The sequence below is a fragment of the Nyctereutes procyonoides genome, unplaced genomic scaffold (assembly GCF_905146905.1).
Source record: "Nyctereutes procyonoides isolate TBG_1078 unplaced genomic scaffold, NYPRO_anot_genome, whole genome shotgun sequence".
Taxonomy (NCBI): Eukaryota; Metazoa; Chordata; class Mammalia; order Carnivora; family Canidae; genus Nyctereutes; species Nyctereutes procyonoides.
The window spans coordinates 9,272,114-9,296,574 of NW_026575052.1; the positions used below are offsets into that span (position 1 = coordinate 9,272,114).

General features: G+C 43.2%; 1 protein-coding gene across 2 annotated transcripts in view; it reads right to left on the minus strand.

The window, feature by feature from the left end:
• The window catches only part of LUZP1 (leucine zipper protein 1), an 88,811-nt gene that overhangs the window by 4,178 nt on the left and 60,172 nt on the right, over positions 1-24,461 (minus strand). For both annotated transcript variants that reach the window (XM_055331051.1, XM_055331052.1), the window contains exon 3: positions 1,308-4,495. In XM_055331051.1, the coding sequence (XP_055187026.1) occupies positions 1,308-4,376 (3,069 nt within the window). In that variant the 5' untranslated portion in view covers positions 4,377-4,495. The remainder of the gene's footprint in view (positions 1-1,307; positions 4,496-24,461) is intronic.

Here is a 24,461-nt window from a genome sequence, read left to right on the forward strand (position 1 = left end):
GGCTGCACGCTTCCTGGGGGAAGCCATCTCCCTGCTTGGGGAACAAGGAAGTATACTAAAAAGGAAGCCAGACCATGCTTTTCCTTCTTCCCAACTACCTAAAAGCCGGGTGCCTTCCCCTTCAGGTCCCATACCTAAGCCTTCCCCTTCGCTCTCTGACAGCCACAGCCTCAGAGACCTACACACCCCTCTTTCTGTCTTCACTCTTCTACCAGAACTCTGCCTTTCCACTGTCCTCCCTGGTCCTTTGAGCAAATGCAGATCAAAGAATATAGAACAGTATGAATGAGAGGGTCAGGGTGCAGGGTAGAAAGCACTGGATTCAGAACTAGGAGGAACCTTGGATTCAAATCTTAGCTCTTCCAGTAATTCACTTGGGCGGTGTTGGGTTCAGTACTTGGTGTCTCTGACCTTCGGTTTCCGTATCTAAGAAATGAGGCTAATACCTGCCCGCAGGGCTCTTGGGAGACTGAGCTGGTGGGCAAGTGCTTGGTCAGAGGCTGAGCACCCTGTAAGGACTTACAGAATGGTTCAAGCTAATATACCATCACCTGCCTTTCAAAAAGAAGGTTATGTCTAAGTCCAAAACATCTTACATCCTTGTAGGCTCCATATCTAAGACCCTCCCAGATGCTTCCCCTTCAGGTGCTGTTCTGACCCTCAGATGAGGAGGTGGTCGTGGATTGCTCTCTCCTGTCACGAGCCGTACTGTATCAGCCCTGCCCTCAGACAGAGAATAGAAGGACTTGGACGGGTGTCTGGGGCAGAAGAAGGTGACGTGGGCACAAAGCATGTAAAGTAGGCCCTGAATGAGCCCTTGCTCCCTGCATCCCCCGCGTCCAGCAGCTGGCAGAGCTCTGCTGTGGGAACCCCTTCCCTGGCTCTCAGTTCTACGCACCACAGAAAGGTCAGGGCTGCCCTCGCCCAGAGCTCCCCAGGGGCTGCAGCTTCCCTCGAGCTTCTAGGCGCTGCTCTGTGGGGCTTCAAGGGGAGGGAGTGCCTTTGGGTCCCCTGGCAAACCCAGAGAACAGAGGCCAGACCTCCCTTTTTTTGTGTGGCCTTCACAGATGAAAGAGACAAACTGGGAGAGAAGGTTTTGGAAACTCCTGCTGCTTCTCTACCAAAATACCTTCTTCAGTGTATTTCATCCTTCAAGGCTAACCCCACCTTTTCAGCAGTTCTCCGAGCAGCCCAGCTCTACCCAGTATTTCCCAGCCCTGGGCCAGAGTGGCCAGAGGAAGGGACAGCGGGAGGAGGGAAGGGAGAGAGGATGGGCCCAGGGAGAGAGGGGGAGCAGTGGGGCTCACCGCGCCTGCCGAGTGGTTCCAGGCTGCAGCCATGGCGGCGTCTCCCACTCGATTCCGACGAGTGAGCACCTCAGACACGGTGAGACTACTCTGGGTCCTTCTGGAGGCGAGCTCGGGGGCATCCCCTGAATTTCCTGCCCTTTGAGTGCCCTGCTCACCAAGGTGCAACCTGGACTGTCCAAGGTCTGAACAGTCTGTGGCGGCCCTCTGGGTGTAAGCATTGGTAGCTTCCACATTTCTACCTATTCGAGTTGGGGGGTCTTCTAAAGAGTTCAAGTCTCGCCTACTCTTCCATGTGTTCCGCACAGTAACATGTCTGGCATCTGAAGAGCCCACTTCTGAAGGGGCACTATGGCTTTTCCACCTGATTGTCTCCGCTGGGGGTGCATGGCTATTTCTCTCCACAGGATCTGATGGCTTGATGATAATGCTGCTCCGAGAGACCACTGTTTCTGACCTGTTCTTCAGGGGTCCATCTCCCATTCTTTCAGCTTCTGTGAACTGTAGGGCGATGTCATGTTTGTGAATGGATAGCTCAAAGGGGGAGCTGACGTGGTTGCTAACTGACGTGAGCTCTGCTGGCCCCACCTGGATGTTGCTGGTGGATGTGTGCCTCTCCCGCGGGGCCTCACCTGGGGTGGATCTAGGGTTGCTGCTGTCAGAGGGGTAGATAGTTATGCTGCTTGTCACCTTGTTTGGCCCTGGCTTGGAGGTCGATTTCTGCTTCTCTGTTGTGGCCTCAGTTCCAGATCCTCCCATGATTTTTTTCACATCCTTATCAATAATGACAGGTTTGATGATGGCTCTAGACCGCAAGGCCTCTCTGGGGCTGAAGGGCCGTTGGCTTTTTACCCCAGCACCATTGGCATCTGGGAACTCTGTGGCATTGGTGGAGGCTCTGACAGTTTTCACAGATTCATTTTCTGCCCCAACATCTTTATCATTTTCAAACAGGGAGGTTTTAAGTCCTCCTCGGGATTTGGCTTTTTCCCTAGAGTTGGGTTGGTGTTTGGGTTCTGGCTCCGGAGTAATGGTTGTGTTTACCAGCTTGGCAGTGACAAGAGATGTTACATCCACATCATCATCTGAGTCTGGCTTCTCTCTGCCACTGGACTTGATGACTCGGCACCGCAGGGCCTCATGCTGACTGCTGTCTTCCATCACAACTGCTACGGGTTGGTCAACACCTTCTTTATTTGGGGTTGAAAAGCCCTGAAGGATGTTCTCTTGGCTTCTGGAGCTATAAGGATACTTTGATAAAAGTGGAGGCTTGGCATTTGGGAAACTGGTATCAGCCTCTGGGCCACTAGCAGCCTTTTTGCCCTTGCAGAGCCCTTCTGAGGAAGATCTTCGAGATGAGGCCAGAGCTCCAACTGCCTTAGGACTGCCACAGTCTGAGGCCTGAGTTAACGGACTTCCATTGCCAGGTACCGGCCCCCTCTTGCCAAAGGGGGCCTCAGTGGAGGTGTCAGAAGCCTTGTCAGCTCTACCCAGTATGTCATTGGGAACAGATCCCTGGGTGCTATGGTCACTAAATGTTCGTGTTGTCTTCTCCACTTTTCCCTTCAACCCACTGTCAGTACCTGGCTTGGGAGTACCCTTCCAAACTTTATTGTGCTCCTGAGCAGCTGGCGGGTAGCGGCTAAGCACTGATGGCTGTTCCCTGGACTTCTTCCCTTCACTCTGAGAAGAGCTAGATGCAAATCGATCCTCAGTTCTCCTTGTCTCCTGAGTCCCACTGTCTGCTGCTGCCCCTATGTTGGAAGCTTTGGCTGCCCTCCTATTGGTGAAACTGGGAGAGGAAACCTGCCTGTTGCCCAGAGAATAGTTTTCATTGTTGAGAGCGAACTCCCTGTTGCGATGCCTCTCCCGCTTATGCAGAGGGGACAGTTCCCGGGGCGTGTGTTTGGATGCAGGTGTCTCACTCCCGTGGCCTCTCACCTTAGTCCTCTCATGCCTGCCTTTGCTGGACAGGAAAGCCTCGTCTCCTTCTACCTCCCCATTCTCTAACTCTTTCTGCTTCTTGATTTGTAGCTTGATCTCCTCCAGCTGGTTGGCTAGAAGTTTGTTTTTATTTTGTTCACTTAGGTAATTATCCTGAAGATCATTATTTTTGGCCCTCATTTTCTTAAGCTCCTCTTCCAAAAATTCAAAATGTTTGATTTGTGTCTTAAGTTTCTCAATCTCTTGGTTAAGATCTTTAACTTTGTTGTCTTCCTGATTTCGGTTCTTTTCATTTTCTGATTTGTTTCTTGTTTCATTTTCTACCTGCTTTAGATAGTCCAGCGTGCCCTTCCTTCTTGATTCTTTGCATGGCAGTGTGGAGGAGATCCCATCCTCAATCCGTAGGTCATTCCTTTCCAGAAGATTAGAAGCATTCCTTGTGTAATCTCGGTTCATTTTTTTGTTCTGCTCCAGTTTCTGAGTGAGCTCTTTTATCAGTTTCTCATTTTCTTTCTCCTTTTCATTCAAGTATTTTCTCTCACTTACAAAGCTCAGAGTTAACGACTTCAGCTTTTCTAACTCTGACACTAAACTCTGTTCAGTTTTATCTAGGCGGTCCTCGGAAGATTCCAGTTCTTTCACTTTGACCCTGAGCATCTCCAGCTCAGAGGAGATCTTCTTTGTCAGGTTTCTCTCCTCATTCAGACTCAGACACAGTTGAGTACAGTCATTCTTACTCCTGCCAAAGGCCTCCTCCAGCTTCTCCAGTTCAGCCATTCGTTTCTGAAGCCGCTCGATCTCAGATTTCAGCTCCCGGGTGAGGTTTTCTTCCTCTTCCAGCTTCTCCTTCATCAATTGACACAGGTCCTCTGCTCTCTTAATTTCCTCATCTTTGCCTTCAATTCTCAGCACTCGCTGGCGCAGCACTTCAATCTCTGCCAACATGCTGGAGTTGCTGCCTTCTGCCTGAATCACCTTGTCCTGGAGATCCAGGAGCTCATCCTCTGCTTTCTGGAGGTTTTTTGTGGCTTCCTCCAGCTCATCGAGGCGGCGGCTTAGACTCTGTAACTTAAACCGCAGATGGCGGCTGGAGGCGGTCTCCTTGTAGCTTGTAAACTCAGCCATGTCTACTGCCAGCCGGCGCGGGCTCCTAGAGACATCCAGTTCCACTCGAGGGGATGAGAAATGGTTACCTTTCTCTTGGCATCCACAACCTTCTTGGGCAGCCGGAGACCATTATCAGTCTATAGAAGGAAAGCAGAAAGCATGTCAGGGGGCAAATCTCAAACCTTACTTCAGCTCCCAGTTGTAGTAATTCTTGTGCCTGGAACACAGGCGCTCAAATTTGTTAAATGAATGAATTTCAGTAATCCCGCAGAACACCCTGGTGCTTTAAGGTGGATACTTAGGTGATTACCTAGTTTTACCCTAATGAAGAATGTCGCCAGCGGCCACATGGCAAAAAGGTGTAAAAGAATGCCTCATTTCTCATGGCAGGCTCTAAGAAAAATCACCTCTTGACATTAGGGAGATAACAGGACCTAGACTCCACGAGAGGAGAAAGAAAGGGTTAGACCCCTAGAGAGTCTATAATTTTGGGTGCGCCTTCACCCAACTTCTGAGTTCAAATTTACCCTGCCTTGAGTGAAATGGTATCAACTTGTCCTCACTGAGAATCTAACCTAAAATGGTCTCAGCCTGGCAAAATCCCTGGGAAACCTAGCAGAGGTCAACAAAATACTCCTGAGAGACACTCTCTCTACCCAGGTTACACAAGAGTTCCCACAGATAATATTTATATCAATTATATCAATAAGAACCAAGGTTTGTAAGATAGATTAAAGACCAGAAATTAAGCACATTCCAGTGTTTTTTTTTTTTTTTAATTTGTATTTATTTATGATAGTCACACAGAGAGAGAGAGAGGCAGAGACACGGGCAGAGGGAGAAGCAGGCTCCATGCACCAGGAGCCCGATGTGGGATTCGATCCCGGGTCTCCAGGATCGCGCCCTGGGCCAAAGGCAGGCGCCAAACCGCTGCGCCACCCAGGGATCCTCCGCATTCCAGTGTTTAAAGTTGACAAACCAGAAGACAAGAAAAAGATGGTGTCAACAAAGATCAGAAGATTTTAAAATTAACCAAACTTCTTCACTAGAAATGGAAAGAAAAATGGCAAATTAGATGCAAGTGAAGAGTACAGTGGCTGAGAAGAGATATACGGAGATTACAAAGGGCAGCACAAACTTAAAAGATTTTGTGAAAGAAAAGCTAATTAGTGGCTCAGTCAGTTAAGCCCCCAACTGTTGATTTCAGCTCAGGTCTTGATCTCAGAGCCATGAGTTCAAGACCCACCCTGGGCTCCATAAAGGGCACTAGGCCTACTTTTAAAAAGGGGCAAGGGGGCACCTGGGTGACTCAGTTGGTTAAATGGCTGCCTTTGGCTCAGGTCATGTTCTCAGGGTCGTGGGATCGAGCCCCACATGGGGCTCCCTGCTCAGTGGGGAAGCCTACTTCTCCCTCTTTCTCTGCTCATGCTCTCTTTCACCATCTCTCTCAAATAAATAAAATCTTCCAAAGAAAGAAAGGTTAATGGATGGGGAATAAAATTAACACATTTAACAAAAGGAAGGAATAGAGATAATGGGGGGACGCAATATTTGAAGAGCTACTAGTATTTTCAAGAGTTGATGAAAGATAGGGAGCTTCATATTTAGGAAGCAAAGTCCCAACCAAGTAGGGACAAAGTTAAATCTCCACCTAGACACATAGTAAGGATACAGGAGAATACCACTAAGAGAAGCAACAAGAAGGAAAAATATATATGTACTCTATGAAGTAAAAAATGAAGTAGATTCTCAGAAACTTGTGTCAAATAAAAGACATGGTAAGACTTTTAAAGTTCTAAGAGAAAATAATCATAACCTAGAAGAAGATACCCTGTGAAACTATGAAAGAAGATACAATTAGAAACTCTTTCAGAACAAAAAAAGGGAAATAAAAACCGAAGTATTCATTATTAACACACTTTCACTGAAAAAGCTATTTATGGATTTATGATAATTGAGAATATAGAAACTGGGGCACGTGGGTGGACCAGTTGGTTGAGCATCGGACTCTTGATTTTGGCTCAGGACATGATCGCAGGGTTGTGGGATCGAGCCTCATTTTGGGCACCACGCTCAACAAGGAATCTGCTTTCCCTTTCCATCTACCCCTTTCCCTAACTCATGCACACACACACTCTCAGAAAAATAAATCTTTCACTTAAGGCAGGCATGATACGCAAGAAGGAATGGAAAGCAAAGAAATTAACACAAACACTGGTTCAGTTAAACAATAAACAAAAGTTAATTGGGGACAGGAGGGGGTAAGGCAGGATAAAACCAAAGTGGAACTAAACCTAAATGCTGGGTAATAATATGTAAGTCATAAAGAAATCAGAATTCAAGTGTTCTTAAGAAGCTGTAGTTTGGGGGAAGAAGACAGAGTTAATTATAACTAACCTTAGACCTTGTTAAGAGTAACTGCTAATTATATATCTAATAAGACATTAATAAGCAGAATATACATAAAAACTCCGAAAACTTAACAAAAAACATGATTTAAAAATGGGCAAGTGGGGCAGCCTGGGTGGCTCAGTGGTTTAGTGCCACCGTCAGCCCAGGGCATGACCCTGGGGACCCGGGATCGAGTCCCACTTCGGGCTCCCTGTGAGGAGCCTGCTTCTCCCTCTGCCTGTGTCTCTGCCTTTCTCTCTCTCTCTGTATACACTCTCATGAATAAATAAATAAAATCTTTAAAAAAATAAATTAAAAAAATAATAAAAAGGGCAAGTGACTTGAACAGACATTGCCCCAAAGATAATATCCAAGTGGCCTACAAGCATATGAAAAGATACTTGATATCATTAATCATTGGGGAAATGCAAATCAAAATCACAATGAGAGAGATCACTTCATACACATCAGGATGGCTACTATCAAAAAAACAAGTGTTGGTGAGAATATGGAGAAACTGGAATGCTCATGATTGTTGGTGGGAAAATAAAATGGAAAAGCTGCTATGGAAAACAGTATGGCAGCTCCTCAAAAAAATTAAAGATAGAATTACCATATGACCCAGCAGTCTCACTCCTGGGTATAAGAACAAAAATTCAAAACAATCTTCAAGAGATATTTGCATACCTATCTATATTCACAACAGTGCTATTTGCAACGACCAAGAAGTGGAAACAACCCAAGTGTCCATCAATGGATGAATGGAAACACAAAATGTAGTATATGTTAAAGTGAAATATTAGTCTTTAAAAAGGAGACTCTGACATGCAGTACAACCCAGGTGAAGCTTGAGGACACTGTGCTAAGTGAAACAATCCAGTCACAAAAGACAAATACTTTATGATTTTACTCATATGAAGTACCTAGGATATTCAAATCCATAGAAACAGAGCGGAATGGTAAATGACAGGGTTGGGGAGGGGAAGTGGGAAATGTTGTTTAACGGGTATGGAATTTCAATGATGCTAGATAAAAAATGTTCCAGAGATTGGTTTGCACAACAATGTGAATATATTTTAGGTTATGCATTTTTACCACAAAAAAAAAAAATCTTAAGGCAGGAGAGAAGTAAAAAGCATACATAAGGTAGGGCTGACTTCCAGTTTCTGGTCTAGCACATCAGGAAGTCATCACTGTGTCTTAACATATAAAAAGCTGAACAGTTTGAAAATCCATGAGAGAAATGAGGCCACAAAATCCACTTCTCGAAAAGTTAGACAAGTGGATGCAGGGAATCATAATCTAACAGAACAGAAACTCACGAGTATCTGTGGAAATCGGCACCAGGGTAGGAAAACCTATAACTACAATTGACAAATTGCTAGAGGCCCAGCGTGGACAACTCTGCAAATTAAGAACATGAGGCAGTCTCAATCTTAGGGGAATGCACTGCATTTTGTGGACTTTACCTCCAAGAGCTGTACAAGGTTCTCACAGTGAAGATGAGAGAAAACTCCCTTGAGCACCCAGCAGGGGGAGGGTTAAAGCAAGCATTTTCAAACCAAGCCTGCAAGAAGGGAAACACCCAACTCCAGCTCCCTTTAGCCATCCTGTATCACCTAAGGGGCATGGGAGTTTGGGGGAGCATGAGAGTCTGAAAGCAAAAGGGGAGAAGGCCATCAATAAAGGCCTACTTACCTCAGTTCTTTCTATCCAGGACATCATGTCCTGCTTTCATCAAAAAATTACCAGGCATACTAAAAGGCAAAAAAGGCAGTTTGAAGAAACAGAGCAAGCATCAGAACCAGACTCAGATATGGCAGAGATGTTGGAATTACCAAAAATTTAAAACTATGATTAATATGCTAAGGGCTCTAATGGAAAAAGTAGACATCATACAAGACAGAAATGGAAATTCTAGGAATAAAAAAAAAGTTAAAATCAGAAACATTGTAACAAATAAATAATGCCTTTAATTATCTCATTAATAGACTAACAGAGCTGGGTAAAAAAACCACTGAGCTTGAGGGTATGTCATCAATAGAAACTTCCAAACCTCAAAAGTAAAGAGACTTTAAAAAAAAAGACAACTACAAAAGGTATAACATGTAACAGGAATCATGGAAAAAGAAAAAAATTTGAAGCAATGACTGAGAATTTCCAAAAATTAGTGTCAGATAACACCAAGCAGGATAAATGCCAAAAAGATAAAAGAAAAAACAAAAACCCAACACTAAACATATCAAATTCACACTGCAGAAAATCAAAGATATGGAAAAAATCTTTAAAGACCCACAGGGAAAAAACAACCTTACCAACAGAGGAACAAAGACAAGAATTACATCTGTCTTCTCAGAAGTTATGCAAGCCAGAAGTCAGTGGAGTGAAATACTTAAAATGTTGGCGGGGGGGGGGGGGGGGGAGCCACCAATCTACAATTCTGTACCCTGCAAACACGAAAAAACTTCTATACCACTTCAGAAATAAAGGAAAAATAAACACTTTCTCAGACAAATAAAAATTGAGATCCACTGCCAATAAACCTAGCTTGCCAGAAATGTTAAAAGAGTTCATCAGTGAGCTGAAAAATAATATAAAAATTCAGACTACACGGCAGCCCTGGTGGCACAGCAGTTTAGTGCTGCCTGCACCCAGGGTGTGGAGTCCCGTGTCAGGCTCCGTGCATGGAGCCTGCTTCTCCCTCTGCCTGTGTCTCTTTCTCTCTCTCTCTCTCTCTCTCTCTCTCTCTGTGTATCTCATGAATAAATAAATAAAATCTTTAATAAAAAAAAATTCAGACTACATAAAGAAAGGCAGAGCATTAAAGTAAAAGTAAAATGGCATTTTTCATTTTATTACTCTCAACTGATCTAACAGATAATAGTTTGTTCAAAATAATAACAATGTATTCAATGGCTGTAGTTTAATATAAATAAAATTAATGACCGCAATGGTACAAGGGACACATGAGAAATAGAAACACTTTATTATAAGGTACATGTACTACCTATAAATCTACACTGCAACTCTAGGTCAAACATTAAAAAAAAAAGTTTTAATTGATATGCTTAGGACAGAAACTGGATCCATATAAAATGCTCAGTTAAAACCACAAAAGGCAGAAAAAAAGACAAAAAGGAACAAAAACGGGCAGGGCAGCCCCGGTGGCGCAGCGGTTTAGTGCCGCCTGCAGCCTGGGGTGTGATCCTGGAGACCGGGGATTGAGTCCCACCGTCGGACTCCCTGCATGGAGCCTGCTTCTCACTCTGCCTGTGTCTCTGCCTCTCTCTCTCTCTGTATGTGTCTCTCATGAATTTAAAAAAAATAAAAGTATAGATGTTTAAAAAAAAAAATAGAACAAAAACACAAGAGCATATAATCACTTTAAATATCAACAGTCTAGGGGATCCCTGGGTGGCTCAGCAGTTTAGCGCCTGCCTTTGGCCCAGGGTGCAATCCTGGAGTACCAGGATCGAGTCCTGTATCGGGCTCCCGGCATGGAGCCTGCTTTTCCCTCCTCTCTCTCTTTCTATCATGAATGAATGAATGAATGAATGAATGAATGAATCTTTTAAGATAAATAAATATCAACAGTCTAAATATACCAAGTGAGAGAGACTGGTCTGAGTAGATAAAAAGTCAAGACCCAAACATACATTTACAAAAACCTACTTAAAATATTTTTTTATTATTTTATTTTTAAGGGATCCCTGGGTGGCACAGCGGTTTGGCGCCTGCCTTTGGCCCAGGGCGCGATCCTGGAGACCCGGGATCAGATCCCACATCGGGCTCCCGGTGCATGAGCCTGCTTCTCCCTCTGCCTGTGTCTCTGCCTCTGTCTCTGTCTCTGTCTCTCTATATCATAAATAAATAAAAATTTAAAAAAAAGATTTTATTTTTAAGTAATCTCAACACCCAAGGTGGGGCTCTAACTCCCAACCCCAAGATCAAAAGTCATGCCCTCCACCGACTGAGCCACCCCGGGGACCTAACTTTAAATTTAATTCCAATATAATTAACGTACAACATTATATTAGTTTCAGACGTACAACATAGGGATTCAACAATACAATGTATTACTCAGTGCACCCACTCTAAAATTTTAATAAAGTACATAATGACTAGGGGCGACTGGGTTGCTTAGTAGGTTAAGTGTCTGACTCTTGATTTCAGTTCAGGTCATGATCTCAGGGTCATGAAATCAAGCCCCATACTGGATTCCATGCTCAGGAGGTAGTCTGCTTGAGATTCTCTCTCTCCCTCTGCCCCTTCCTTGCCCTTTCTCTAAAATTAATAAATCTTAAAAAAAAAAAAGATTAAAAGTTAAGGGACAGAGAAAGATGTGTCATGCTAACTAATCAAAAGGAAGTTGGAGGGGTGCCTGGGTGGTTGGTTAAGTGTCTGCCTTTGGCTCAGGTCATGATCCCAGGGTCTGGGATGGAGCCTGCTCAGTGGGGAGCCTGCTTGTCCTTCTCCTCCCCACTCATGCTCTCTCTTGCTATCTCTGTCTCTCTCTCTCAAAATCTTTCAGAAAAAAAAAAATACACACACAGCAAAAGGAAGTTGAAGTAGCTACGTTAATTTCAGACAGCGGATTTCAGAGCAAGTGAAGTTATGAGGGGAAGAGACAGACGTTACATAATGATATAGGAGTCTCAATTTTCCAAGAAGATATAACAATCCTTAATATGTATATGCATATTAATATGCATTAATATTTTGATGCAATGGAGCATCAAAATATGTGAGGCAAAAAAAAATTGTGAGGCACAAACTTACAGAATTGCAAAGAGAAATAGATGAATCCACTATTATAGCTAGGGGACTTCAGCACCCCTCTGTCAGAAATGGACAGATCTAACAGGCAGAAAATCAGAACATAGTTGAAGTCAACACCATCAATCAAGTACTACATCCAACAACAGAATATGCATTCTTAAGTTCACATGGAACATTCACCAAGAGAGACCACATTCTGGGCCAGAAAACACAATTAACAACTTGAACAGAACAGAAACCATATACTATCTACTCTCAGGCCACAAAGGAATTACACTAGAAATCAATCCCAGAAAGCTGGAAAGTACTCAAATATCTGGAGATTAAACAACACACTTCTAAATAATACATAGATCAAAGTAGAAGAAATCAAAATTTTTTTAAGTACTTTGAACTGAAAGAAAATGAAAATACAACTTTATCAAGATTTGTGGGGTGTACCAAAAGCAATGTTTAGAGGCATTTATAGCACTGACTGCATGTATCAGGAAGAATAAAGATCTACAAGCAATAAGCTAAGCTTCCATCTTAGGCAACTAGAAAAACAAAAGCAAATTAAAGCTGAAGTAAACTGAAGAAAAGAAAAACTGAAGTAGTAATCAACTTGTTCTTTGAAAAGATCGACAAGGGATGCCTGGGTGGTTCAGTGGTTGAGTACCTGCCTTCGGCCCAGGGCGTGAACCTGGAATCCCCAGATCGAGTCCCACATCAGGCTCCCTGCACGGAGCTTGCTTTTCCCTTTGCCTATATCTCTGCCTCTCTCTGTGTCTCTCATGGGTAAATAAATAAAATCTTTAAAAAAAAAAAAAGATCGACAGAATCAATAAGCCTCTCTCTAGCCAGGCTAACAAAGGAAAAAGAAGACACACATTATTAATACCAACATTTAAAGAGAGGATGGCACAACAGATCCCATGGACATTAAAAGCATAATAAAGGGGATCCCTGGGTGGCGCAGCGGTTTGGCGCCTGCCTTTGGCCCAGGGCGCGATCCTGGAGACCCGGGATTGAGTCCCACATCGGGCTCCCGGTGCATGGAGCCTGCTTCTCCCTCTGCCTATGTCTCTGCCTCTCTCTCTTTCTCTCTCTGTGACTATCATAAATAAATAAAAATTAAAAAAAAAAGCATAATAAAGGATTATCAAAAATTCTATACCCACCAATTTGATAACCTAGATGAAATGGACCAACTGCCTAAAAGATACAATCTGCCAAAATGCACACAAGTAGGAAATAGATCTGAATAGGACTGTATATACTTAAGAAATTAATAATTAATAACCTTCAAAAACAGGAAACACATCAGGCCTGGATGGTAATTATTAAAGATAGAATTACCATATGGTAATCACAGGTAATTGTAAAATACACTTAAGAATAATTATAATTATACCAATTATACAATTTTCTACAAACTTCCAGAAGTTAGAAGCAGAGGGAATACTCCCCCCTAGAGCATTCTATGAGGCCAGCATTACTCTAACACCAAAACTAGACAAAGATCTTAAAAGAAAAAGAAAACTACAGACTAATCACTCATGAACAAAGATGAAAAATCTTCAACAAAATGTTAGCAGATCTAATCCAACAATGTATAAATAGAATTTTAGACCATGACTACATGGGATTTATCCCAAGTATATACAAAACTGGCTCAACATTCAAAAATAATATAATCCAGAATATCAACAGACTAAAGAAGAAAAATCACATAATCTTATTAAAAATTACAAAGTATTGACAAAATCCAATACCCATTCATGATAAAACTCCCAGCAAACTAGGAATAGAGGGAACTTGCTCAACCTGATAAAAATCTACAGTTAGCATCATACTTAATTGGCAGAAAACTCAAAGCTTTCCTGCTATGACCAAGAACAAGGCAAGATGTCCCCTCTTACCACAGCTTCTCAAAATTGTACTAGAAGTCTTAGCTAATGCAATAAGACAAGAAAGTAAGAAAGGAAAAGAAGAAATAAAACTGTCTTTGTCTGCATACGACATGACTAGAAAATCGAAATGAATCAACAAAAAAAAATTCCGGGAACTAGTAAGCATTATAGTAAGGCTGCAAAATACAAAGTTAACCTACAAGTCAGTCACTTTCCCACATACCAGCAATGAACAAGTGGAATTTGATGTTAAAAACACAATATCATTTAAAAAAACACACACACACATTTACATTAGCATCTCCCAAAAAAGAATTACATTAAGTATAAATGTAACAAAATATATACACGATCTATATAAGGAAACTATAAAAGAAACTATAAAACTGATGCATCAAAGAAGTATTAAGTCAATGAAGAGATAGTCCATGTTCATGAATAGGAAGACTCAATATTGTCCAAATGTTAATTCTTTCCAACTTGAGATATACGTTCAATGTAATCCCAATCAAAATCTCAGCCAATTATTTTGTGGATATCAACACACTGATTGGGAAGATCCAAAGAGCCAAATCATACTGAAGAACAAAGTTGGAAGACTGACACTCCTTGACCTCACGACTTACTATAATACTCCAGTATTCAAGAGAGTGTGGTATTGGTAAAAGAACACACAAAGCAACAGAACAAAAAACAGAGCCCACAAATAGATCCACATTAGCATAGTCAATTGAACTTTGACAAAGAACCAAAGGCAATAACAATGAAGCAAAGACAGCCTTGTCTTTTCTGGTGCTGGAAAAATGAACATCCACATGCAAATCAATGAATCTAGACACAGATCTTACACACTTCAAAAATATTAACTCAAAATGGATCACAGACCTAAAAATAAAACATAAAACTTATAAAATGCCAAGAAGGTAACATAGGAGAAAACTTAGATGATCTCAGGTATGATATAATGATGACTTTTTAGATACAACACCAAAGGTGTGATCCATGAAAGAAATAAATGGTAAGCTACACTTCACTAAAATTTTATTCTTTAAAAGACAATGTCAAAAGAATGAAAGACAAACTACACACTGGGAAAAAATATCTGCAAAAGACCCATTTGATAAAGGAGTGTAAACATAAAATGCCAAGAACTCTTAAAACTCTGGATGCCTGGGTGGCTTAGTGGTTGAGCATCTGCCTTCAGCTAAGGGCGTGATCCCGGGGTCCTGGGATCAAGTCCCATTTCAGGTTCCCTGCAGGGAGCCTGCTTCTCCCCCTCTGCCTATGTCTCTGCCTCTGTGTGTGTGTCTCTCATAAATAAATAAACAAATAAAATATTTTAAAAAAAGTCAACAATAAGAAAACAGTCTGATTTAAAAATGGGCATTAACAAAGATTTCACCAGAGAATATGTATATTGGAATATACATATGCAAATAAGCATATGTAAAGATGTTGCACATCATGTCATCAGAGGAACACAAAGCAATAAGAAGATACACTACACACCTATTAGAATGGCCAAAATCTGGAACACTGACAACACCAAATGCTAGTGACGATGTGGAACAAAAGGAACGCCCACTGCTAGTGGACATACAAAATGATACAGCTCACTTTGGAAAACAGTTTGGTGATTTCTTACAAGTAAATGCACTCTTACCATACACAATGCAGCGACAGCATTCCTTGGTATTTACCCAAAGGAGTGAAACCTGCATGTGAAGGTTTCTAGCAGCTCTATTCACAAATGCCAACACTTGAGAGCAACCAAGATGTCCTTCAGTAGGTGAATGGATAAACTGCAGTATATACAGATAATGGAATATTATTTAGCTAAAAAGAAATGATCTATCAAGCCATGAAAAGACAAGGAGGAAGCTTAAAAGTAAAATAACCCAATATGAAAAGGCTATGTGACCCCAACTATATGACTTTTTTTTTTTAAGATTTATTTATTCATGAGAGACACAGAGACACAGGCAGAGGGAGAAGCAGGCTCCATGCAGGGAGCCCGACGTGGGACTGGGACCCCAGGATCAGGCCCTGGGCTGAAGGCGGAGCTAAACTGCTGAGCCATCCAGGCTGCCCTATGATGTTCTTTAAAGGGCAAAATTATGTAAACTATGGAGACAATAAAAAGATCAGGGGGTAGAAAGGAGGGAGGGATAAAGAGAGTGAATTTTTAGGGCAAGAAGGCTACTCTGCATAATACTATAATGGTGAATACATCTCATTATAAATTTGTGCAGATTCAGAGACTGTATAACACCAAGAATGAACCATAATGTATACTGTGGACTCTGGTGAAAATGACATGTCAATGTGGGTTCACCAGTTGTAACAAATGTTCCCCTCTGGTCAGGTATAATAAGGCAAGCTGTGCATGTGTGGAGGCAGGAGGTATATGGGAAATCTACCTTCTGCTCAATTTTGCTGTGAATCTAAAAGTGCTCTTTAAAAAAATTTAGTTTAACAGACAAACAAGCTGGCTAAGGGTGGGGGGAGATGCTGAGAGGAGGTTGCAATTTTAAACAGGGTAATCAGGGTAGGCCTCAAGGTAACACCTGAGTAGAGACTCGAAAGAAGCAAAGAATATCTAGAGAAGAACATTCTAGGCAAAGAGAAGACTGAAAACAAAGACTTAAAAAAGCATACTTTGGACAGCATGGCTGGACATGAGGGAACAAAAGGAGAGTAGTGAGAGATGGAATCAGAAGAGGAAGTGGGAGCATCTTGGAGACCCCAGGGAGGACTCTGATTTCTTATCTAGACCCATCCAAAGGTTCTGAGCAGAGGAATAACACATTCTGACTTGGATTTAAAGGGATCAATCTGGACTATATCGTTTCACTTAAACATAGTTGAGAAATAGGCAAAAATTCATCCGTGGTGATCATGGCTACCCTCTAGGGAGACCATGACCAGAAGGAGGCTCCTGGGGATGTTCTATGGATGGCAGATTCCTGCCATCAAGCTACATAACTTAAGATTTGTACACTACATGTTATATAGCTAACAAAAAATAGAGATGGATGACCTATAAAATAAGACACAGATCAACATGACTGCTGTGCTCAAAACAGACCACAGAGGGTAAGGGTGAGAGCAGTAATCCGGGCAAAGGCAGTTATGGTCCAGCCCAGACACTGGCCACACATGGTAAGAAGTGGTCCAACTCTGGCCACTTGAAAGTAGAATCACAGCATTTGCTCTTGGATTGCCTGTGAGGTGTGAGACAAAGGGATTAAGAATGGCTCCCGGGGGTTGGGTGGAGGCAGGGGGGTGGCACCTGGGTGGCCCAGTCAGCTGAACATCCAACTCTTGGTTTCGGCTCAGGTCATGATCTCAGGGTTGTGAGATCAAACCCCACATCAGGCTCTGTGCTCAGCAAGTAGTCTATTCCCTCTCCCTCTGCCCTTCCCACTGGTTTTCTGAAATAAATAAACAAATCTTAAAGAGCTCTTTAAAAAAAATGACAGGGTTTTGCTCTGAATCTATAGAAGGATTGAGATGTTATCAATTTAAACAGGGATGACTGGATGGAGCAGTCTGAAAAGAAAGATCAGGAGTTGAGTTTGGGACATATTATTTATGAATTATGAATTAGTCATCCAAATGGAGACATTCAAGAGGCTGTCTGAATATACAAAAATGGACTTAAGGAGAGAACGGGCTGAATGTATAAATCTGTGCTATAATCAACAGTGAATGGATGGCTTAGAAAGCCAGGATTCGGAGGAGACTGTCAATGAACTGCGTGACTACAGAAAAATCAAGAAGTCAAAGGCCTTAGCCCCAAGGTGGCCTTATTTTTTACTAGTTGAAATGTAGAGTAAGCAGCAAAGGACACAAAGACAAAGTCAGCAAGGTAAAGGAAAACTGGGAGAGATTGTATCCTAGAAGCCCAGCCAAGAAAGCCTTTCAAGGAGAAAGGGTGCTAAGTCCTGTCACAGGAAGCTGATGGCTCAAGTAAAATGAAGGCTAAGAACAGACCATTGTATTTCACAACGTGGAAGTCACCCTGGGAAGAGCAGCACTGTTAAGTGATGGAAGTGAAAGTTTTATCAGGTGAGTTTAAAAGAGAAAATAAGATGATGAATTGGGAGATAACAAATACTAAATGATTTTTCAATTCTGTTAAAAAGCAGAAAATACAAAATGTATAAAATTTAAGTAAAACACAAAAATAGAGTGGAATATAAATAAATAAACAGAGCAAATGGGGGGCTTGACAGAAAAAGTGGAATCAAGCTGTTTCTTTTCTAAGATGGAAGAAAAAGTATGTTGGCATATTGATAAGAGTATGCTCCAGGAAAAACGGGAAAATTTGACAAGTTATGAAAGACAGGCAGAAACATTCTAGAGCAATGTTCTTGGATAAGAGAGAGAAAATGGGGCTCCAGGATAAAGTACAGTAGCTGCGCTGGAGAACAGTGGATGCACGGTGACGGGCAGGCAGGCAGAGGATGCAGGTGCATGGGCAGGTGGGAAGGCAGGTACGGTGGTAGGAGTTCTCTTCAGGCAGTTTCGTGTCTTCACTGAAATAGCAAGCAAGGTCACCATCTTAAAGTGGCAACAGGGGATCAAGTATTAACAGTTTGAGATCTGGTGAGCAAGGCGAGGGCAAATAGGCAACATTAGGGGCCCACTTAAATTTCATGGTTACAGTGAAACCAGTCGGCAAGGTTGTATTTCTCTATCCAGTCTTGTTCAGCTGACCAGATGAAGGCACAGGGAGACAGGGTCTGAATGACCCGGATGGAGCTCTAGGACTAGAACAAAGCAAGAGAGGCCACGGGAATCACAGGCACGGCCAAGGGAACTTAAGCTTGTTCAGTAAAGATGGACAAGAACATGTGAAGAACAATGAAAATGTAATAGGACCAAATGAACTGATGGGACCAACAAAGGACGGAAGGACCACTGGGGTCAGGGTACCAGCAGGAGTGAGCTTGCCAGACAGGAGATGGTAATTCCAGAGGGACCTATCTCCAGGAACTGGAGAATGTCAAAAACTAAGGTATGAATAGGTGGAGCACAGGATGTGTAGGGTAGTGAAACTACTCTATATGACACTGCAATGGCGGATGTATGTCATCATACATTTATCCAAACCCACTGAATGTACACCAGCAAGAGTGACCCATAACATGAACACAGAGCCTGGGCGACTATAGCGTGTAAATGTAGGTTCGCCAGTATGTGCCCCTCTGGTGAGGGATGCTGACAAAAGGCAGGTGGGCAGGGAATATATGGGAAATCTCTTCCTCTCAATTCCATGAACTGAAAGATTCTCTCAAATAGTCTTTTTCCTTTTTATTTTTTTTTTAAGATTTTATTTATTTATTCATGAGAGACACACAGAGAGGCAGAGACACAGGTAGAGGGAGAAGCAGGCTCCATGCAGGGAGCCCGAAGTGGGGCTCGATCCCGGGTCTCCAGGATCTCGCTCTGGGCTGAAGGTTGCGCTAAACTGAAGGCTGCCCATCTTTTTCCTTTTTAAAAATATTTTTTTTTAAGTAATCTCTACATGCACATGGGGCTCGAACTTGCAACCTCAAGATCAAGAATTGCATGTTCCTCCAAATGAGCCAGCCAGGCGAACCCAAGATGGTCTCATTAAAAAAAAAAAAAAATCCTGAAGTTTTTCTACACAGATGATCATGTTCATGGGGCTGCTGGGAGCAGGGATGAAAGAGGAAGATCCCTGGTATAGAGAGAAATAATGGGAGGCAAAGGTGCTGCAAGGACCACAGAATCATACCTTGAAAGCACCACTTATTGACAGGATGAGAGATGACAAGAGTGACATTAGATAAGAAGCTAAAGTCACTGAGAACTTAGAGGCACTCTGGGGGGTTGGGGGCATGAGAGATGACAGCAGCCCAAGGGTGCAGGGTGATACAGTCTGATGTGATTAGATTTAAAATTGGGGGAAGGAGTGAGGAAACATGGTCTGAGCCATAACAAAAAAATAGCCACCATTCGAAAGAGAAGAACTGATTCAGTAATGATCCCAACAAGAAAACCCGGGCAAAAAGATTTGAGGAAATGCCAGAAGCCACTGTCTCCAACCCGGAGATCCTTTCTCCAGGTCGCACTGGAAGCCTACAGCCGGCAGATGGAGCCCACGCACCGGCCCTAAAACACAAGGCCTTGGAGGTGCTGGAGCTACAGAGCCTGCCTGCCTGCCTGCCTGCCTGCCTGCCTCCCCCAGCCTCGAGGATCCTGCCTTCTTCCAAGCTGGTTCTCCCTCTCGGCCCGCCCCTCTGCTTCCCTGGTCCATCTCTCTCTCTCTCTCTCTGTTCTCTTTGCTTCTTTTGGTCTCCCTTCTTTCTCTTTCCAGTTTATATGCTTCCTCATTCTCAAAAATGGAAGGGGAAAAGGAAACCATACATTTATATATTTTTTTTAAGATTTATTTATTTATTAATGGAGGGGAGGGGCAGAGACACAGGCAGAGGGAGAAGCAGGCTCCATGCAGGGAGCCTGATGTGGGACTCGATCCCTGGTCTCCAGGATCACGCCCTGGGTTGAAGGCAGCACCAAACCGCTGAGCCACCCAGGCTGCCTGATTTATATATTTATATAAGAAAAAAATCTTTTCTCTTATTCCCATCCACTCTTCCTACTTCGAGTGCCATCTGTTTTTGTCCTTTTGCCTAGTGGTACAGTAAAAACACAAAACACAACACCTGACCAGTTTATACACAGGGTGAAGGAAATGGGGAGCTGAACAGAATATGGGTCATAAAGTGATTTTAAAAGGATCAACATTGGTATAACAATTAGCAGAAAGCAAGTGATATATGATTCTTCTACAAAGTGCTTTGAACCAGCTTATCCTTATAAGTATGCTAGAAAGCCATTAGATGGTACACTTTAAAGAGATCAACTTTGATATATAAATTAGATCACAATAAAGCTGTTTTTTTTTTAAATGTTTATTATCCCAAACTAAAACATTCCCCTCAGCAACTTTCACACTACATTTTCATAAACAAATTCCTTTTTTGGAAGAGAGAAATGTTAAACTTCAGTATAGCCCCATCTACAAATTCTAATTCTGAATTAGGAGAACCCAGGAATCCCTTTGCTCGTTTATTCATTTGGCTTTTAGTGCCAATTTTACATGTTCTGTTCAAAACTCTGACACGAACCAGCCAGTACAGCACAACTGAAAAAGCTGAGCCCAATAACTATCCAGCATACACTTACTGGAGATGTGAAGAGAAGGAGCTCTTACACACCACTCTTCAAAATGCCTTCAAGGTCCTTGCTGCTCTCAGGATTAAAGACCAAAGTCCCCAACGAGGCATGTGAAGCCCCAAAAGGCCTGGCCCTGCCGGACTCGTCAGCCTCCTGTTCAAACCTCACACTCCTGCAGCCCACAAACCCTGCCCTCTCTCACCTCCGAGCCTTTACTGGCTTGGCTGGTAATCCTTCTCACTGCTCCAAATCCCACCTTAGTACCTCCTCCTGGAAGCTCCTGGAGCACCTCCCTCTCAAAATCGCAGGCCAGATGGGGCCTTTCCTTCTTGTTCTTACAGCGAGTGTGCGTACTGGCCCCATCACAGGACACAACACACCGTATTCCAGTGGTATCTACGCACTCTGTCTCTCCAGCTTGTTTCTTACTCACCACTGTATTCTCGGTACCCAAGCGGAAGCCTAGCACAGAATTAATGCTTAAAATTTGATCAATGAGTGGCTGAATGAGCCCCCCAATTATTAAATGACTTATCAGCCCTTTGGCACTAACCATTAACACAAAGTAATAAAAATGATGTCAACAAGCTACTCGTGGATTACAAAGGCAAAAACAATTGGCAGGAACAGATATGGCCAGCACAGATATATCAGGTCCTGTGGTGAGGCTCCGAATGACCTCATCCCAAGCCCAGTGCCACCTGCAGGGCCCCAGCCCCAGTACTTTTCCCTGTTTGAACTGGGAATGCATGGCTTTCAGGTCAATGCATGGAAATGGGGCATAAATACCCAAAAAAAAAAAAAACCACATTATTCATAGGCTGTCTAGCTCTAGTAATTGGACCTCAGGTTGGGAAAGAAGGGGAAAAAAGAAAATCTGGATCCTTTTCCACTCCTTAGAATGGGATTTCAGAGCCAAAAAGTAGCTAAGAGATCATTTAGCCTGCTGGTTTTCAAACTGGGTTCAGCAAATCCCCTCAGGAGTCCTCAGGGCAAAACAGGGGAGAAGGCTGGGGCAGGCTGAGAGCTTCAGGCTCCTTCATTCACTTCATCAACCAAAGCAACACCTATTACCTTCTTAACACATTGGGTTTCCCCCATATGACTGTAAGGAGTTCCACCGATTTTATTTTAAAAATAAAACCACCTATTTGGCCCAATCCCCTTATTTTACAAATTAAGGAATGGAGACTCAGAGGTAAACACTGTGGTTTCTCTAGCAACTCAGCAGTAAAGGTAAGGACCTTAGTCTCCTGTCTATCCAGGATTCTTCCCATTGTGTAGAACCCCTTTCCTGGAAATTCTGAAGCATTTTTACAAAGTGAGGAGTCCTGACTATACACAGACCAGTAAGAGGAAAGATGCAGAGGACACCCAGCAGTGGAGCACTACTGTGCTGCAGTCAAGATATAAAGTACTTACCATACACACCTTCCCCAGGAATCCCAGATCTACCACTTACTTTTTCTTAAATTACCTCTCGGAAGCTTTCTCATCCATAGAGTAGGGTAATCCCAGGGGATGTAAAGGGTTTAGCAGAAGTCACAAGTAACAGTAGCTACTACCAGTATTCCACTGAGCCTTCCCAGTAATGTCATGGGACAGGGACCTTTGAACTCTCAAGGTCACACAGCAAGGACGACAGCCAGGTGTCTAACGCAAGTCTACTCCCATAGTCCATATTCTTTTGAGAATGTTACCCTGTTGGCCAAATCAATGATCTTCTCTATGCCCCAGCACCTTCCTCTGAGCAAATAAAATACCAACCTGACTTACCTCACAGCCAAAAAACAAACAAACAAACAAACAAGCAAACAGTCAGCTAAAGAACTCTGCAAAGTCCCATGCAGACCTGAGGTAAGTTTCACCAGGCAAAATCCTCCTAGAAACAGCCTCCCACTAAAACCAGCCTTTCTACCATTAGGGAAAACAAGAAAACTGATAGAAAATGGGGTCAGAGTGTCACTTTTCTCTGATCTTTTGGCCCTAAGCATAACCAGGGTAGAAATTCTTTGCTACCTCCAAGACCATCCGAAAAGGAAGGGGCACATGCCTCTCCTCCCAGTGCCCCCCATATGCCCCAGTAAGTACGTTTATCCAGGGAATATTCATTTCTTTAGTAGACATCTATGAACCCCTATGATGCACCCAGCATTTTGCCAAGTGCCAGGCAGGTTATCAACACCTGTCCCTTGCCTTTAAAGCACAAGAGAACTAATCCGAAACAATAACGAAGAGGCCTCCCTAACCGTCTTCTACAATACAGCGCCGATCCTTTTGCTTACCATGCTTTTTTCACTTAGCACATCTTACCACTTGATAGATGTTGCAACTGGAAGCTCAGAAGAAGTGACTAATCGTGCCTGAGGGTGGACTCTGGGAAGGAAATTATTGATAGTAAGCCTCAGGAATCGCAGGAAAGTGATGAGAGGGAAGGGTGGTCCTATACTTTAATGCCAACTTGTCCCCCCCACCAGTGTCTAGCTCGGTTCCATTTCACACTAGAGGGATACAGCACCAATTCTCTCATTCGGGGCTCCTTCCTGCCCAAGTTCTTGAACCCAGTTCCAAACAACCTGATCCAGCACTTTGGAGGTTGGCTTCTTCTCATCCTACTGGACCAGGAAGGTCTGAAATAGAACATAATCAAACCTGCCCTGCCCTTTCCCCCTAACACAGCTACCATGATTCACACTTCCTCTTCCCAACAGTCACTGAAAGCAGGGGGTCGGCAAACTTTTTCTTTAGGGTTTAACTGTATCCATCGTGGAAAGCATGGAGTAAAAATGCTGAATCGATGTTGTACGCCTGAAACTAATACAACACTGTGTGTTAATTATACTTCAGTTTTGAAAAGTCTCAGAGCATACACAGACGTGTACAGCTTAGTTTAATAGTAAATAGTCCAGGCTTTGTAAGACCTGAGTTGGGGTCTGTCCCGGGTACTCAATTCTGGCCCCATAGCATGGACCAGCCATACACAATGTGTCCGTGAATGACAACATTGTGTTTCCACCCAACTATCTACAATAGCAGGCAGTGGGCCTGTGGACCACTGTCTGCCAACCCCTGTTTTTAAGCAGCTTCCTCCCAACCGTTTCTAGGCACCTGTCTTCAGCCCCTAGGCCGCCCACATCCCACCACCACTTCTTCCCAAGGGCTTCTCGTCATTCCTGGGCTTCAGTTATTTTTCCCAGAAGCAGAAATTCACGTGTTTGATATACAAACCTCAAGAGTTAGTAGCCCAACAAGCACAGAAAGATTTCCCAGGTGGGAAAAGACTTAGAGACCTGTGACCCAACCTCCACCCCATGCAGAAGGCACCTCACAAGTAGCCACTCTACTGTTTAAACACTTCTAATAACCAGCAGGACTCTTCTTCCTTCCCAAGACAACTCAGTCCATCTTTGGACAGCTCCTTTTTTTTTTTTTTTTTCTTGTTTAAGCACTCTTAACCACTTGAATACTACCTAATTCTTTTTACTAGAATGTAAGATCCATGACACCAGAGACAGGCTTTTTCTGTGTCTGTAGCTGTTTTTTTTTTTTTTTTTTACTGCTGTCTCTGGTATATAAAGGGTATAAAAGAACTGTTCGTAAGAAGGAAAGACAGGAGGAAGGAGGGAGGAAAGAAGAGGGGAATAGGGAAGGAGGGAGGGAAAATCCATGGCTGCACCTGGAGAACTTTCCTCCCTCAGGACTAAGCAGAGAAGAGTGAGGGGAAGGAGAGAGCAGGTAACTGGTGAGGCTGGAGGACAGAGAGGGGTGCAGGGCAGAGACCGCTGCCATCCATCAGCAGGCACAGGGCCCGCAGTGGCCGTGACTGAGG